Below are 15,737 nucleotides of genomic sequence, written 5' to 3'. Positions count from 1 at the left end.
ATACATTGTAACAATTTATTACAAAGGTTTTACTTTAATTTAGTAACAGCACTGAGTATTATAACTGAACTATTTGGCTGTAAAAAGTAGCAACAGTATATTTTGCAGCAATATCATTGCTCATTTAAAACAATTTAGGTAGAATAAAAATTTAGGTGCAGAGGGGCGCTCGCGATCAGCCGACCAGAATGGAAGCCTTTTGAGTGTGCTCTGCGACTCCCAAGTATGCTGTCAGCTTAGCGTGCAGCATCAGTGGGCCAAACAGGTTCAATTTCAGCTTACCGGGTGCCGCTGCTAACGTGGAAGCTGATGGGGAAAAATTCAGGTGCCGCACGTCCCTTGCAAAAGACTCCAGCCGCATCTTTAGCCACGAGATCTAAATCCAAGATGGCCAACGCGTGGGACTCTGCAGGTTTACATGTGTCTCCTCCGGCAGTCAGCAATGCTGAAGAAAACTCCAGCGATGGTTCCTTAATTCCCCCTTCCACACACCCAGCAGCCTGTTGTCTGTTGGTATGCAGTGCTACTGGACCAATTTAGGCTGGGTCTACATAGGCGTTTTTTAAAAAGGCATGTAAACGTTCCTACTGCGTTTATAAGTGTTTTTATGCACTTTTTTTAACGCTTTAAAACTTTTTTAAACGCTGAAAAACACTGAAAAACGTCTATGCCGCATTTTTTGCGCATTTTACCGCGAATATACACGCGTTTTAGCACTTGGTAGAAATGCAAATTGTAACCCGGGGAAGTGATTTCTGCAAGTACAGGAAGTACATACATCCCTGCATACATACATCCCGGCATACATGTGATAATGTGATCATGCAAGATTACAGTGACAAATGTACCAGTATACACAGAATAGAGTCAAAAGAGTGCAAAGTGAAGCACAATTAAAGACAATGACTACACACAAGTGATATTGAATGACATCATTTGCAGGTGTGAATAGCACCAAAAGCAAACACAATTGCAGACAATCTTCACACGTGGCAGGCTTAGGTGTTAATTTTTAACAGTTTTCACGCGATTTACCAGCGTTTTAATTTTTTAAACGTTGCAAGGAACGTTTAGGATAAAGCTCAAAAACGTGCCTGAAGGAAACGTCCTGGTGTAGATTAGCACATTGGAATGCATGGGGACTTCAAACATGGGCTTTAAAAGCCTCAGGTTAAACCCTGGGGAAACAGTCCGTGTAGACTAAGCCTATAACGGCTTCTGCAACAAGAACTCTGCCACCCTTGTCTCACACCCTTACTAAGGAGATTAGGGAGCTGGGATTTAGGATAAATGACTTTGAGCACAAAATGGGTGATGCTATCACAGTTATTGAGTCCCATGAGAAGGACTTAACTACTTTACAGTCAGATCTACAGATGGCAGTGTTGGGCTTAGAGGACCTGGGAAATCGCCACTGCAGGGCAAACCTTCACAATAGGGGGATTATGGAATCTGTTGTGGATTTATCTGGATTTGTGCTGGCTCTTCTACAGGAAATCCTCCCTCACTTACCACCAGAGAGATTTTAATTTGATAGAGTACATTGCTCCCTTGGCCCTAGGAAACCAGATGGCCCTCCTAGGGACATTATTGTGCGCCCAACATTTTATAAGACTCAGGAAGCGATCATGTCTGCTACCTGGAACAAGGAGATCTCCAGTTTCAGGGTTACCTATACCAGATATGTTGCTCTAGCTTTGTTTTTTCTGCAGTATTTTAGATGCTGATTTTTTGCTGTAAATATACTGATGTACATGGTATTGCTGAGTTTATGCTAGTTAATGGAGTTAGTAGCCCATGAGGTGAGACAAGCCTTTTTGAGAAAGCAATTGCAACCCTCATCTTCTGTCTTAGTTATATTTCTTGTATTAGATATATACTACAGTTTCATACCAGATCAGAGTTATTTCCTATAAATGCGTGGTGGCACAAGCTCTTCTCCTCATGCCCTTCAGTCCGCAATTTGGTAAGATACTAACAGTTTGGGTCCCAGTTCGGTATTGTAAAAGGGCATCTAAGCGCTTTATATTAAAACTGGACCTGGGATAATGGGGCCACTCACACTCGAGATGGGGGGGGGGGGGTAAGGTGCCCCACATACCCTGGTTTTGCACTTGTGCAAGTCCACTTTCTGCTCCGGCAGATGTTTGTTTATTGGGAAATATCTCCCTAAATTGGTTGGGGTTTTGTTTTTCTTTTTTTCTTATTCCCTGTCCGCTCTCTGCTAAGTATATGTATTATGTCTTGGTGGGCATGGTTCGGGTAAGTATCATTGTTCAGTCTGGGCACATCTGGTTCAGTTTCCGTTATGGCTAACAATAATATAAAAATTGTATCTCAGAATATACAAGGTTTAAACTCGCCAAGTAAGAGAAGGAAAGTATTCAATCATTACTGCGCTATCTATGCATATACTAGGTCTGCAGGAGACAAGGTTTTCCACTTCATTGTTCCCAAAACATTTCCATAGACAATATCCGCAAGTTTTCCAGGCTAATTTTCAAGAAAAGAAGAGAGGAGTGTTCTTGGCTTTTCATAGGTTGACCCCTTTCTGTTGCGAGGTAGAATTAGCCGACCCCACTGGTCGCTATTTGATTCTTCAAGGCAAAATATTTCATGCTGAAGTTACATTGGTACATTTTTTTGCACCAAACACTCACCAGGTAAAATTTTTTTAGGCATCCTTTCCCTTTGATAGAGAAGTATGCCAGGGGTACCTTGCTGATTATGGGTGTTTCCAATATGATAACTGATCCAAATTTAGACCATTCCATGTCTCCGGGCGTTGGGCCGGTCACTTTAAATTACACCCAGATTTCAGCGTTCTCGGAAATCCTATCCTAACGCCATTTCCATGATGTTTGGAGAGAGTTGAATCCCACGGTAAGAGATTACACCTAAGATCTAAGTTGTTATCTCTTATCGTGGGAAGATTACATCTAAGATCTAAAGTGTAATCTTCTTCCCATGGAAGTTTCACACGTATTGATCACGTTTTCGTGACTCAACAAATTCTCACATTAATAACCGAATCTAAAATTTTATCTACCCCCTGGCCTGACCATTCCCCTCTGATGATCCTATGCATGTTCCTAGAAACACGGAATATCATTGGCGTCTCAATAATGCTTTGCTATCATCTCCTGCGGTCCACTTAGAGGTGGAGCAAGCGCTATTGCAATATTTTGAAATAAATAGCGGGTCTGTGGACTCTCCCATCACACCGTGGCATGCCCATAAGGCCAAGTCATGGCAAATTGATTCGACTTGATTCCCGCCTCAAGAAGGCTAGGGTACAGAAAATTGCGGATCTCAGACAGCAATTAACAAATTTGAAAGCTAATTTGAAGAGGTGTCCATCCAAGATTTTATTTAAGGGAATACATCAGACAAGGGTGGAACTCATTTCTCTTCTGGATCATCAAGTGGAAAAACAAATTAGATGGTCCCAGAGGAATTTTTTTGTTAGGGCTAATAAACCGGGACCGATGTTGGCTAAAGTTCTCAATTCCCAAAATCTCCTTAAGGTTCCAATAAAACTCAAACCCCCTAATGGGACTGTAACAGCTAATCCCATAACTATTTGTGACAGATTCAAGAAAATTATCTCCAGCCTATATAGTTTAATAAGGTATTTAATCAGGAAGCTGATGGTAATCTTTTCTCTAACCTGACTTTACATACTCTAACGCCACAAATGAAAGATTTAATGAAGGAGCAAAGCAATAAAAGCAATAAATGGCCAGGTCCTAATGGCTTTTCCGCCCAGTATTATAGGAAATACTCAACATTGTTGGCCCCTAGGCTTGTGGATATGTTTAACTATCTAAAGGCTCACCCCCAACATCCTGTGTCATCTCTATTGGCCCATATAGTAATGTTACCCAAACCTAACAAAGACTTTTTGGATCCGAATAATTTTAGACTAATATCCCTGCTAAATGTTAATATTAGGCTGCTCACCAAGATTTTGGCTAATAGAATGAATACATTTTTTGAATATCTGATCCAAAAGGTTTAAGTGGGATTTGTTCCACAATGCTGGATAGCATGAGAAAAGTAGTCAGTTTATTTCATATCACGCAACAGAGACAAATTCCGGGTATACTTTTCGCTTTAGACATACATAAGGCCTTTGACTCTGTATTACATGCTCCATATTTTGGCCAAGTGGGGATTCCAATCAAAGTTTATGGCATGGGTACAGGCTCTCTATTCCAAACCTCGGGCTAGGGCCATGTACTCTTCATTTTATTCCTCAGAATTTCCTATTTGTCGTGGGATGAGACAGGGATGTCCCCTGTCTCCCTTACTATTTATCTTGGCTATAGAGCCTCTGGCACATTTAATTCAAGATAACTCCTCAGTACATGGTATAGAGATTGGTAGGCACACACACAAGTTGAGTCTGTTTGCAGATGACATCCCAATGTACTGAAGATCCTACAATTATTTGTTTACTTGATTACTTGACCGTAATTATTCTCCGCTGCTTCTACAAGTGAAACAATTATTGAATAGATGGGTTCCCATCCCATTTCCAGGTTGGGAAGAATAAAATTTGGTCAAAATGACCGTGCTGACGAAGATTTTATATTACTTTAGGATCTTACCAGTCCAGGTACCAAATCAAATGCTGAAGGCTTTTCAAAGATTGATTTTTTCTTTTGTTTGGAATGGAAAAAAATCGAGAGTGTCCCAGAAAACAATGTATGCCCATAAGAATCAAGGAGGTTTAGGTGTCCCAAATCTGCTAAAATACTACCAAGCGGCCCAAATACAGTGGTACCTCGGTATAAGTCCGCTTTGGTATAAGTCCTGTTTGGACAAGAAAAATCTTGCTTGGTATAGAACCTTTGTGCTAGAACTTGTATGGGTCAAAATGAGTCACAACACCGCACGCTACCCTTATTTACCTCTCCCGAGACAAAGCCACGACTGCCCACAAGTGTCAGTACGCCAGTTGCTAGCATTCAGTGAACAACCCGCGCTATAACTCTCTGTGAATTACATAACATCTCCTCCTTCTCCTCCCTTCTCAGCACCATCCTAGTAGGCGCGCAACTCTTCTCAGTAAGGTAAAGTGAGGTTAAAATTTCATTTATTTCATCTGACTGCTTTTGTATTTATGAACTTTAGTATTAAGCAGTGTTTAAGTTATTCTATACAACCCCATCAATGTATAATCTGCCAATAACAATAGGATTTTTTTCATGGGAATGGATTAATCATTTTCCTTTTATTTCTTATGGGAAAATTTGTTTGGTGTAAGTCCTGTTTGGTATCTGGAACGGTCCAAGGATATAAGTCCAAGGATCTGGAACGGATTAGGGACTTATACTAAGGTACCACTGTAGTTCCTATTTTCTCTTTATTTGCAGGCACTGCAGCTCCAAGGTGGGTCCAGCTGGATTCGGAGCTAAGTTATCCGGTGGCCATAGCCTCTTTCCCATGGCTCCCTCACAAGCTCCTTCCTCAGTCCCTCAGTGTAAATTTACAACAGGTATTGAGGGTGTGGGATGGAATAAGATATTCAGCCGATTTATTGTCTCCTTATCTTCCCCTCCTGCCCATTCAACATAATCCACTATTTCGCCCAGGATTGGAATCTCCCAAAGCTGTTTACAGGTAGCTGAAACATAAATATGATAATGTTTATTCATTATTGAGCAGATCGGGTATGGTAAGCTGGGAAGAAATACGCTCTTTTCACGAGGTACCAGGGAGGGAATTCTTCAGATATATGCAACTCCGGCACTGGATAAACTCTCTGATTCAGGGTTCCATTAGTACGCCCAAACTGACAGTGTTTGAGCATATGTGTCCTAGACAGCCGGTGTGTCCTCAGCAAATCTCTATTCTTTATTCAAAACTCAAACAGGTTTCTAGGGCTTCACAACATTTATATACGATTTAATGGGAACTGGATTTAGGAAGCACAAAATCTGACACAGAGTGGTATGAAAATTGGAGATGAATTTCTAAGTGCTCAACTAGTGTTCTCGTTATGGAACCTGCTTTTAAAGTCATGATGAGATGGTACATGGTTCCAGTGCGTATGAAACACATATCCCAGGCAGATACTGGACTGTGCTACAGGGGATGCCAGGAGATGGGCACGGACCTGCATATTTTGTGGTCCTGCCCATTGGTGATCAGATTTTGGGGTTGGGTTTTTAGACTCTTGGGAACCTTATTTAACAAGCTTATTTCTAGAAATCCCTGAGTAGCCCTATTTTACTTTAAACCCGCCATTTTAACAGGAATCCAAGTTATGTTACAAAATACTTTTGGCAGCAAAGCAAATAATAGCTAAACATTTGGAAAAAAAACAAGTTTCCCCATACAATGAATTGATTAGCAAATGTTTTTAACCCTGGACCAGATCCATTCCAGGTTTGCTGGATCACCCTTGTTAGTCTATCTTTTCCAGTCTTGAAGAGCTTTAAATAAATCAGGCCCATTGTGAGAAGTTAAAGGTTGACATTATGGCCCTGATTTACTAAAGCTCTCCAAGGCTGGAGAGAATACAATTTCTTCAGTGAAGCTGGGTGATCTAGAAAACCTGGAATGAATTTCTTAAAATCATTTGTTATTTGCTAGCATATGGTTTAAATCCTGGACTAGATCCATTCCAGGTTTGCTGGATCACCCAGCTTCACTGATAAAAATGTATTCTCTCCAGCCTTTTTTAAATTTTATAGAAATTGTATAAATCAGGACTATATTTGTATATGTACTAGTATCCAATGTTGTAATATATTAGTATCAAACAAAAATATAATGCTATGCGGACAGAACCAGGTGCATGTCTGATAAACTTTTTGCAGATCTACATCAAAATGGATAAATATTACCACAACCATGGAGTTTTTATATTGTTAAGTTAAAGAGGATGCTGTTTCTTTGTATATGATGGTATTGGAATGTTGTCAAAAGAAGGTTTAATGACTGGAAAAATGCTTCCACCAGAGGGATGGAACGTTAGGATTTCACTAAGACGTTAGGAAACACTAAGGGTTCTACCTATAAAACAGGGAATCAGACATTCCCTCATGGGAATCGCCCTGGTCTTTGTGTTTAAATGGCAGTAATTGATTCCCACCAGGGAATGTTTGAAGGAATGTCTGATTCCCTGTTTTATAAATAGAGGCCTAAGAATGCAAAGTAGGGCAAAAATACATTAAAGAATTGACAATTAATTATTTTAGGAGAGAAAAAAATAAAGTATTGGCCAGACATTTTAAACACTTTTTACTCAAGAATTGCCATTTAGAGAATCCAATAAGAAATGTGCCCTACTGACTAATGGCAATTATCTTATAATGCTGGAAGCAAATTGCAGTTTAGAGCACATAAAGAAATATAGACATGGATCAAGAAATTTATTAAAACAGTGTGTTATGAGTTCATAGATGTCCCATCATCCAAAGGGTTAGATGGAATAATAACAGAAATCAAAGGAGCCAAGTATTACTCGATCAGCATTGACTTCACACCCGATATAGTTTATATAGACCAGCTGTCATTCATTATTCCACATGTGAACAAAGATAGTGCTTCCAGATTACTGGAATGAACTCCAAATTTAGGTAACCAATCAGAAAACATAAATATTGCGAGATTAGACTCTAAAATAATAACAAATTGGTATCTTGGATTGCAATTATATTACAGTAACTTAAACAACATGTCTGGACATTATTCTGGCCTTCAAACTTTGACTGAACAGGTCAACCCTATTACCATATTTATACCTTTTGCTGCTCATTCACTTAATTTTGTTGAACATGTGATAGACAGCTGTAGAGATGCAGTCCTTGGAAAACCAACAATGTGGGAGACTTTTTTTTCCTACTTTAAGTCTGAAGTGACAGTTCATCCACTACAAAATGGTCAAAAGGTGTGATGCCTACCCCAGCCTTTGAAAATCTTTGAGAGACATCATTGAAGCTTTGGATAAGATATCAGATGATTCACTCTAAAAAAGAAAAAATGAATTTCTCCAGGGGACTGGCAGTCTATCAGCATAAAAGGGGAATATACAGGAAACTGAAAAAGGACAAAGACAATTTTCTTGTAAACTTTAACTGTAAATACAACTCTCCTTACCATAATGTTTCTCCTCTGAGCCCTGATGGCTGACTACTGCCTTCTGTTGGTTGAGACTGGTTATTGGGAATGAGTGTATGATTGTATTTAATTTATTTTCATCATAGATTCAACTGTGTTTAACCCACAGTGCTTGCTAATATTTTCCTTATGTTCAACAGTTTCCATGATTTACGTGTGTGTCAGTATCAAAAGCTTTTATAAGGGGTGGAGGATCACCACAAGTTAGATGACCTAGGGGAGAAAAAAGTAAAAATCTGGCCTTGGTTTCTTATAAACCTGAAGCTTGTCATTTAGAAGCTGGTCACACCTAGTCCTGCCTCTTCTCCGGTTCTTCGTCTGCACTTTTCCTAACAGACAGGTCTCTGTCTCTGAACTCAACTTACTACAACACCTCAAAAACATGTCTACACTCCAGTCAGTCCCTTGACTATGACATCAGTTATCGAAGAAGCACTTGGCATGTATTGTGTTAAGTGGTCAAAATGTGTCCCAGCACCTTTGTTGCCCAAAACACCACATATCTCCTAAAACTCTCCCTTGAAAGTGCAGGTAGCTACTGATTGTCATATTCTGGATCACATTGAAGACCCAACCCTCTCCAACTGGCTGTGGGATATGGTTGGAATATCTGACAGAAAAAGCTATAAGAACTACCAAATGTTTGTGAGTCTCAACCTTGCCTAATTGTACTAGTTTGTATTATTGATTAAATTAGAGCACTTGGTATGAGATTTGGATATATCTACTTAGGATTACCACTGGTGTCAATATTTTTTTTAAATACCATTTTTTTTCATTTGAATATAAATGAGTTGAAATGTTTCTTTTATAGCCCAGCTTTGATCACAGATGAAGTTCTCCCTGTTTGCCTTCCACCTGAAAATTATGTGGTACCAGACAAGTCTGAGTGTTATGTAACTGGATGGGGTGAGACACAAGGTGAGATTGATTTCTGTAAATAGATTAATATAATACATATATGTTGTAATATACCACAATTACATACATAAAACACTACTGTTCACATTCTTTTACCTTTAAATGAATGAGCTTAACTCTTTGAGACAAAATTCACTCTATAACACTATGAATGCATTTTTACTGCGGTTTGTGTAGACTGTGTTGTGTTTTACTAAGTGTTTGCTGGATTTTGGGCAGATAGAAAAAGGTCGTTATGACAGCCAACCAACTCAGATTTTCTAAAGGATATCTGCAGCAGTAGCCTCCATGTTCTACATTATATTTCTTTTAGTACACCTGTCACCAAATAAGCATTGTTAACTGCACAGTATGAGTACTCTAGTAGACTAAAGTATGAATGGCACAACAGAACATTTAACCATTGTCACTGGGAATTAGCATGCCTTCTTTGCTCACTCTATAAAAATGACAATATGCTAGCTGCAGTCAAGGGGGGGGGGGGGTATTTTGTGACCCCCATTACATCAGTTGCAGCACATGAAATGTTACAAGACAGTGGTGATTGCAGGCCATAACATCCTGTTTTTCATGTAAAAGTTTATACAGCCCACATGCTCATCAGGGAACACCACAATATTGTGGCCATGCTACCCATAACATACTGTGTTTTACTGTATAGTTGAGGTTGCCCACATATTCACTAATTGGTCCTGGATTTTGTAGCAACTCAGACCATAAGTTTGTGTATACATTCCAGATTATGCACATGTTCATCAAGGTGGACACTAGCTATAACCTCCTGAGTTTAATCATACAATGCACAGAACTTGCATATTTTTCCTGCTATGTGTAGTTATGTGTAGGACAATAGTGATACCAGCTACTGTACTTCTGGAAAGATGAAAACCCACACACCTATGGACACACAAGGCACTGAACAGCAGCTATTCTCCCCTTGCCGAATGGTAACCACCAGTATCTAGTCCAAATGATCATGGGTATTGTGCTTCCCCATGTATAGCTTTGTGCATTACCCACATATATAGTGGTAGCAACAGCAGCATGCTTTCCTATGCTTACACCCATTTCCTTTTCTAAATGATAATCACTTAGTTTGCCCACACTGAATGCATCATGTATTAGTGTAGACTGACTGCCAACTCCAAAAATCACACAGCATTTAATATGTCTTCTTTGTATCAGTACAATTCAATACCATTAGGAAGCATAATTTTGTATTCATATGTGTCTGTATTTTACATCTCTTAAATGATTTTATCTATTGAGAGCATCTGGATATATAAAGTGTCAAAACTGTTTTAGGCTTTGGACCTGTACAGTTCAAATAGTTATTTTGTTTTTTTAAATTGTTGTAAATCTGCAATGAATTTATGAAAGCATGTATTGGATCCCACTGGAGCTGTTCTGCAAAGTTCTTCAAACTCCACTCAAAAAGATAAATACCCAAATAAAATACATACTGTATACTTTCTTCTCAAAGATTGGTATTTTTGTTAATCCAGTCCAGTGTTCTATGCATCTCTACCAGACAGATCTATTGGATTGTGCAAGATACCTCTGTTTCTCTGGTATTCTCACCCTCAGCCTGTAACTAAACTGTAAAAGGAGGAACATCAATCTGATTATCACAATAACTAATGGCTCCTCTTGCTGTCCCTTCCCTTAGTCTGAACTCTTCTGTATAGTCACTACAAAATGCTTGTATCAGATCAAATTCAGTAACTTTCACTGCCTGCATTTTAAAATATAAATTTGGGTATATATTCTTGAATGAAGAGCTGCATTCACCTGTATTTACCTTCACCTGTAGGTCAGCTTGAATGTTTTCCTGTGTAGTTAACATTTTTATTTATTCCAGGCACCGGTAAAGAAGGAGTGCTTAAAGAAGCTGGTTTCCCTGTCATTGAAAATAAAGTATGTAACAGCCCAGAATACCTTAATAACAAAGTGTCAAGCCGGGAGCTGTGTGCTGGCAACATCCATGGTGGAACTGACAGCTGTCAGGTAAGGAACATTTGCCTAGGTACTACTACAATATACAAAAAGCTAACTTTAAAATTGTTCAAAAATATTTACTTCATTTGATCAGATCGTTAAGGTCCCACATGGCCATTTTTTATGTCACCGATTTAAAGTAAAAACCTTTAATGGAACTGTAAAACAGTCTTACATCCGGCTGTATAATTCCTGCAATGCCCATCATTTGAAGCCTGTAGTATTATTTACACAAACTTGACAATCTAACCACCAGTGGATGTACCAGTGGTTCTCATGTTTCTAACTGTTGAATTTTTTTTTAACCAAGGTGGCTTTAGGTATCCAAGAGAAATTGTATTTTTAATCAACTTATGTAACAGCACAGGGTTAGGAATTTGGAATGTACAAAAAAGAGATTTGGAGTAACCCCTATTTTCAAAGGCTCCCTGGCATACAGCAGGAACCTCTACTTGGTGGAGGTTATTAGAACTAGAAGTAGCTTTCAGTCAGAAGCATTGTGTTTTATGGTTTTGTCCAGTTGACAGATTTCTGCATTTTACGACAATTTTTTGCAAGACAGGGATTAACAACTTTTTGTAGAAATATAGAAAAATATCTCTATTTCTCTTTTCTTCCAGGGTGACAGCGGAGGTCCATTGTCTTGCTTTGATGGGGAAAAGTATATTTTACAAGGTGTAACCTCTTGGGGTCTTGGCTGTGCTCAGCCCATGAAGCCAGGAGTATATGTGCGTGTGTCTAAGTTTATCTCATGGATTGAACGGACAATGAAATCAAATTAATGTATCACTAGTACTCATGTTTTATTATAAATGAACAAAACTGACAGATGAGTTCTGTATGTTGCTATAACAAAATATGAGTACTTTTTGTCAGTTAAAATGAACTAAATAGTAATTCAATTTATTACATGCCTGTTGTTTTTATTATACTTTCAAAGTGTAGGCAAGAGTAAGGACTAACTACTCAAAACAGCTATAATATGTCAAGATTATCCATCAATAAAGTAATTTTTTTGTAGTACGCATGTGTGTTCATTCTAAATACTGTGTTCTGTGTTATCACTATATTGTGTACTACAAATATAATGTATATGATGGTTTTGTTGGTTGGAGTGGTTGCAAGAACAGACCATGTAAGTAATATGTCCTGGTGGACATCATAGCTGTTACGTCATTTCAAATCTTTTATTCTGATTTGTGAATGTGTTTTAGTATTGTGCTGTTGTAGTTATAGTGCAAGGATCTGTCCAGGTTTTTCTTCAAACCCCCCCCACTTCCCATCTCTCATGCCAAACAGTATTTAAAAACAAAATGTACACACATATATGTGTATATATAAAATATAGGATACTCCCTTACTTCTGGGTATTGAGGAAACATGTGATTGGTCTAGCACTGTCACATGAGTGGTGAGAGTCTTTAGGCTTAAATCTGGCTAAACTGATCAAAAGGTTAAACAGGACTGTCACAGAGTGGGCAAAGACAAAGGTAAGTATATGTAGCTGGAGAAATTAGCATTACATAGTTACTTAGTTATATAGTAGGTTAGGTTGAAAAAAGACATAAGTCCATCAAGTTCAACCACTAGGGAAATAAACATATCCCAGATATAAAACCCTAAAAGACATAGTTGGTCCAGAGGAAGGCAAAAAAAACCCTGGTAGATTTTGCTTCAACAGGGGAAAAAAATTCCTTCCTGATTCCATGAGGCAATCGGATTTTTCCTGGATCAACAGTCACTGTTATTTTTACTTTAAAGCCTTAATACCCAGTTATATTCTGTTTTTCTAGAAAAACATCCAGCTTTTTCTTAAAGCAATCTATAGTACTTGCTGAAACTACTTCCTAAGGGAGCCGATTCCACATTTTCACAGACCTTACAGTGAAGAATCCCAGACGCAAAGAGTGCCCTCTTGTTCTTTGTAATGAAGAATAATGAAGAAGAGAGTTCTCTATATGGACTGTTTATATATTTTTACAGGGTGATCATATCCCCCCTTAAACATCTCTTGTCAAGGGAGAATGGATTCAGTTCAGCTAATCTCTCCTCATAGCTGAGCTCCTCCATTTCTTTTATTAATTTAGTTGCCCTTCTCTGCACTCTCTCCAATTCCACAATGTCCTTTTAGTGAACTGGTGCCCAAAACTGTACTGCATATTCCAGATGTGGTCTGACCAATGCTTTGTACAGGGGCAGAATATTGTCTCCATCTCTGCAGTCTATTCCTCTTTTAATACAATAAAGTACTTTACTAGCTTTAGATATTGCAGCTTGGCATTGTATGCTGTTATTAAGTCTATGATCTACCAGAACCCCCAGATCCTTTTCTATTTCTGACTCCCCCAAATGTATTCCCCCTAGACAGTATTCCTCCCTTTTGCTGTTCCTGTAGTGCCATTACTCCAGTCAATCCTATACTTAGTCAAAATTAAACGGTTACATTGTGGCTTTTTATTATTCCACACATATAGAGAGACATATCTTTGAGCTTCCACAAAAAATCTATTGGGAACTGGATAACTACTGTCCGAAACAAGTACAAAACTTTAGGCAACAAGAACATTTTAATGCAGCTATTCTACCTGCCATAGAAAGCTCCTGTTTCTTAATACAAGCTAGTTCCACAGGCAAAAAGGACCACTATTTTTTATAATTTTAATCATATAGATTGTTAGAGTGCGCTGTCAATTCTATCCCCAAAAAGGAGATGGATTCAGATTCCCACAAAAAATGAAATTCAGAGCATAGTTTAGCTAAAACATCATGTGTAACATTAAGTGGCAATATGTTGGACTTGGTCATGTTCAATTTGTAATAAAATGCTCTGCTGTACTGCATAAGGATATCTAGAACTGCCTGCAGAGAAGATGTAGGATCCGCAAGGACCAGCATGATGTCATCAGCAAATAAACTGATCTTATGTTCCCTCCCTAATATAGACAGGCCACGCACCGTAGGGTCTGAAGTATCCTCTCCACAAGGGGTTCCACCGACAAGGTGAAAATAATCGGGGACAGCGGGCACCCCTGGCCTGTCTATCCTTTATAAAGCCTACCTGATCTGGTTCAACCATACACAGAATAACCAAGGCCAGCAGAAGTGCTAAAGCCTTAGCATAAATTTTAATATCTGAATTGAGCAGCAAAATTGGTCTGTACTGTTTAGTAAGAGCAGTATCTTTGCCTTCCTTAGGCAACATGATGATCACAGCTTGCAGCATTTCCTTCCTAACTCGGCCGCTTTATTAAATACCTGAGCCAAATAGGGAGAAAGTTTTGAACTAAATTTTTTGATAATACTCATTGGGAAATCCATCACACCCCGGAGATTTATGATTCGGGAGCGACTTGAAGACAGTTTCAATTTCAGATACTGAAAAAGGTGGAGATAAAAATTGCAGCTGATCTTTCTTCACTGTCGTTAATGAATTAGTGTTCAAAAAAAAAAGGTATAGAGGCATCATTTGGTTGAAATGTACTATCATCATCACATAGGTTAAATAATCCTTTTTTAATAGGTACAAAAAGCCTCTGCAATGCCTTGGGGGCTAAATTAACTTTTCTTACTGATGGGATCAATTACAAGAAAAATATTACCGGTAGATTTGGTTCTACAAATTTTTATTTTCCTAGCCAATAGCACATCTGGTTTATTCCTTGGAGAATATTGAGTGGCCTTCAATCTCCTATTATAAGAATCATATCTGTACAACAACAAGAAGCTAAATTGGAGTCTAGCTTTCGCCAATCCCGCTGAAACCTGTGGGGAAGGAGATTTGATATTAATCTCCTCCTGCCCTTCTATAAACTTCAAAAGCACAAGACTTGCAATAAATAATCCCCTCATGTACGCCTTATGGGCATTCCACAAACTAAAGGGGTCAATATCCACCGTATCATTCACAGAAAACTACACATCAAAGTCTTGCGTAAATGTCCCTTGGTAGTTCAGATGATTCATAATGTATGTATTTAACCTCCAGTCTGTCCAGTCTCCAGGGTTGTTCTCCCCACGTCACAGACACCGGTGCATTGTCCAACCAGGTTATGTTTCCAATATCCGATGATTGAATGTGTGTAAGGGACCAAAAGTCCGTCAGAAAAATGTCAATACAAGAGTGAGATAGATGAGTGGGAGAAAAAAAAGAGAAATCCCTCTCAGATCCATGCTGACACCTCCAAACGTCGTGGAGCTCAAACTCGGTCAGAAGGTTGCACAAATCTCTAGATTTCCTTTTAGCATTTGAATTGGAATCCATTGGATAATATAGGGTCATATTAAAGTCTCCTCCTATAATTAACACTCCTTGCTTAACTTGTTATGCTCTCTTATGCGCTCCCGCACATTTAAAGACACAATATGAGTCATCCTATTTGGAAATAGCAGTGATAAAGTCCAGTTCCCGTCAGCAATTCTTTAAAAACAAATACACAAGGACCAACGGGTTCAGGGAAAAACTGGATACCATTTGTCCATCCAAGCACTTTGATGTGAAAAAAGCATACGCTGAAACAACTGTTGTAAAAAAAATAAAAAGGACTGGCAAAACAAAATTAAAATATAAAATTTTTAGGAAAAAAAAAAGTCCCCCTGGTTGAGAATCAGGTGAATCAGGCAATACCAGAGAATGGTAGAACATTTTCTTGAGATCGGGTAACAAAGCCATAACATAACCTGGACTA

General features: G+C 38.6%; 1 protein-coding gene across 1 annotated transcript in view; it reads left to right on the top strand.

The window, feature by feature from the left end:
* The window catches only part of PLG (plasminogen), a 37,961-nt gene extending 25,886 nt beyond the window's left edge, over positions 1 to 12,075 (top strand). Inside the window, exons 16-18 of the mRNA XM_072410233.1 lie at positions 8,948 to 9,054; positions 10,916 to 11,061; positions 11,673 to 12,075. Of these exons, the coding sequence (XP_072266334.1) occupies positions 8,948 to 9,054; positions 10,916 to 11,061; positions 11,673 to 11,834 (415 nt within the window). The 3' untranslated portion in view covers positions 11,835 to 12,075. The remainder of the gene's footprint in view (positions 1 to 8,947; positions 9,055 to 10,915; positions 11,062 to 11,672) is intronic.
* The last annotated feature ends 3,662 nt before the right edge of the window (positions 12,076 to 15,737 follow it).

This window comes from Pyxicephalus adspersus, chromosome 4 (assembly GCF_032062135.1).
Source record: "Pyxicephalus adspersus chromosome 4, UCB_Pads_2.0, whole genome shotgun sequence".
Taxonomy (NCBI): Eukaryota; Metazoa; Chordata; class Amphibia; order Anura; family Pyxicephalidae; genus Pyxicephalus; species Pyxicephalus adspersus.
Note: the sequence above shows the minus strand (reverse complement) of the source record. Positions and strands in the feature narration are given on the sequence as shown.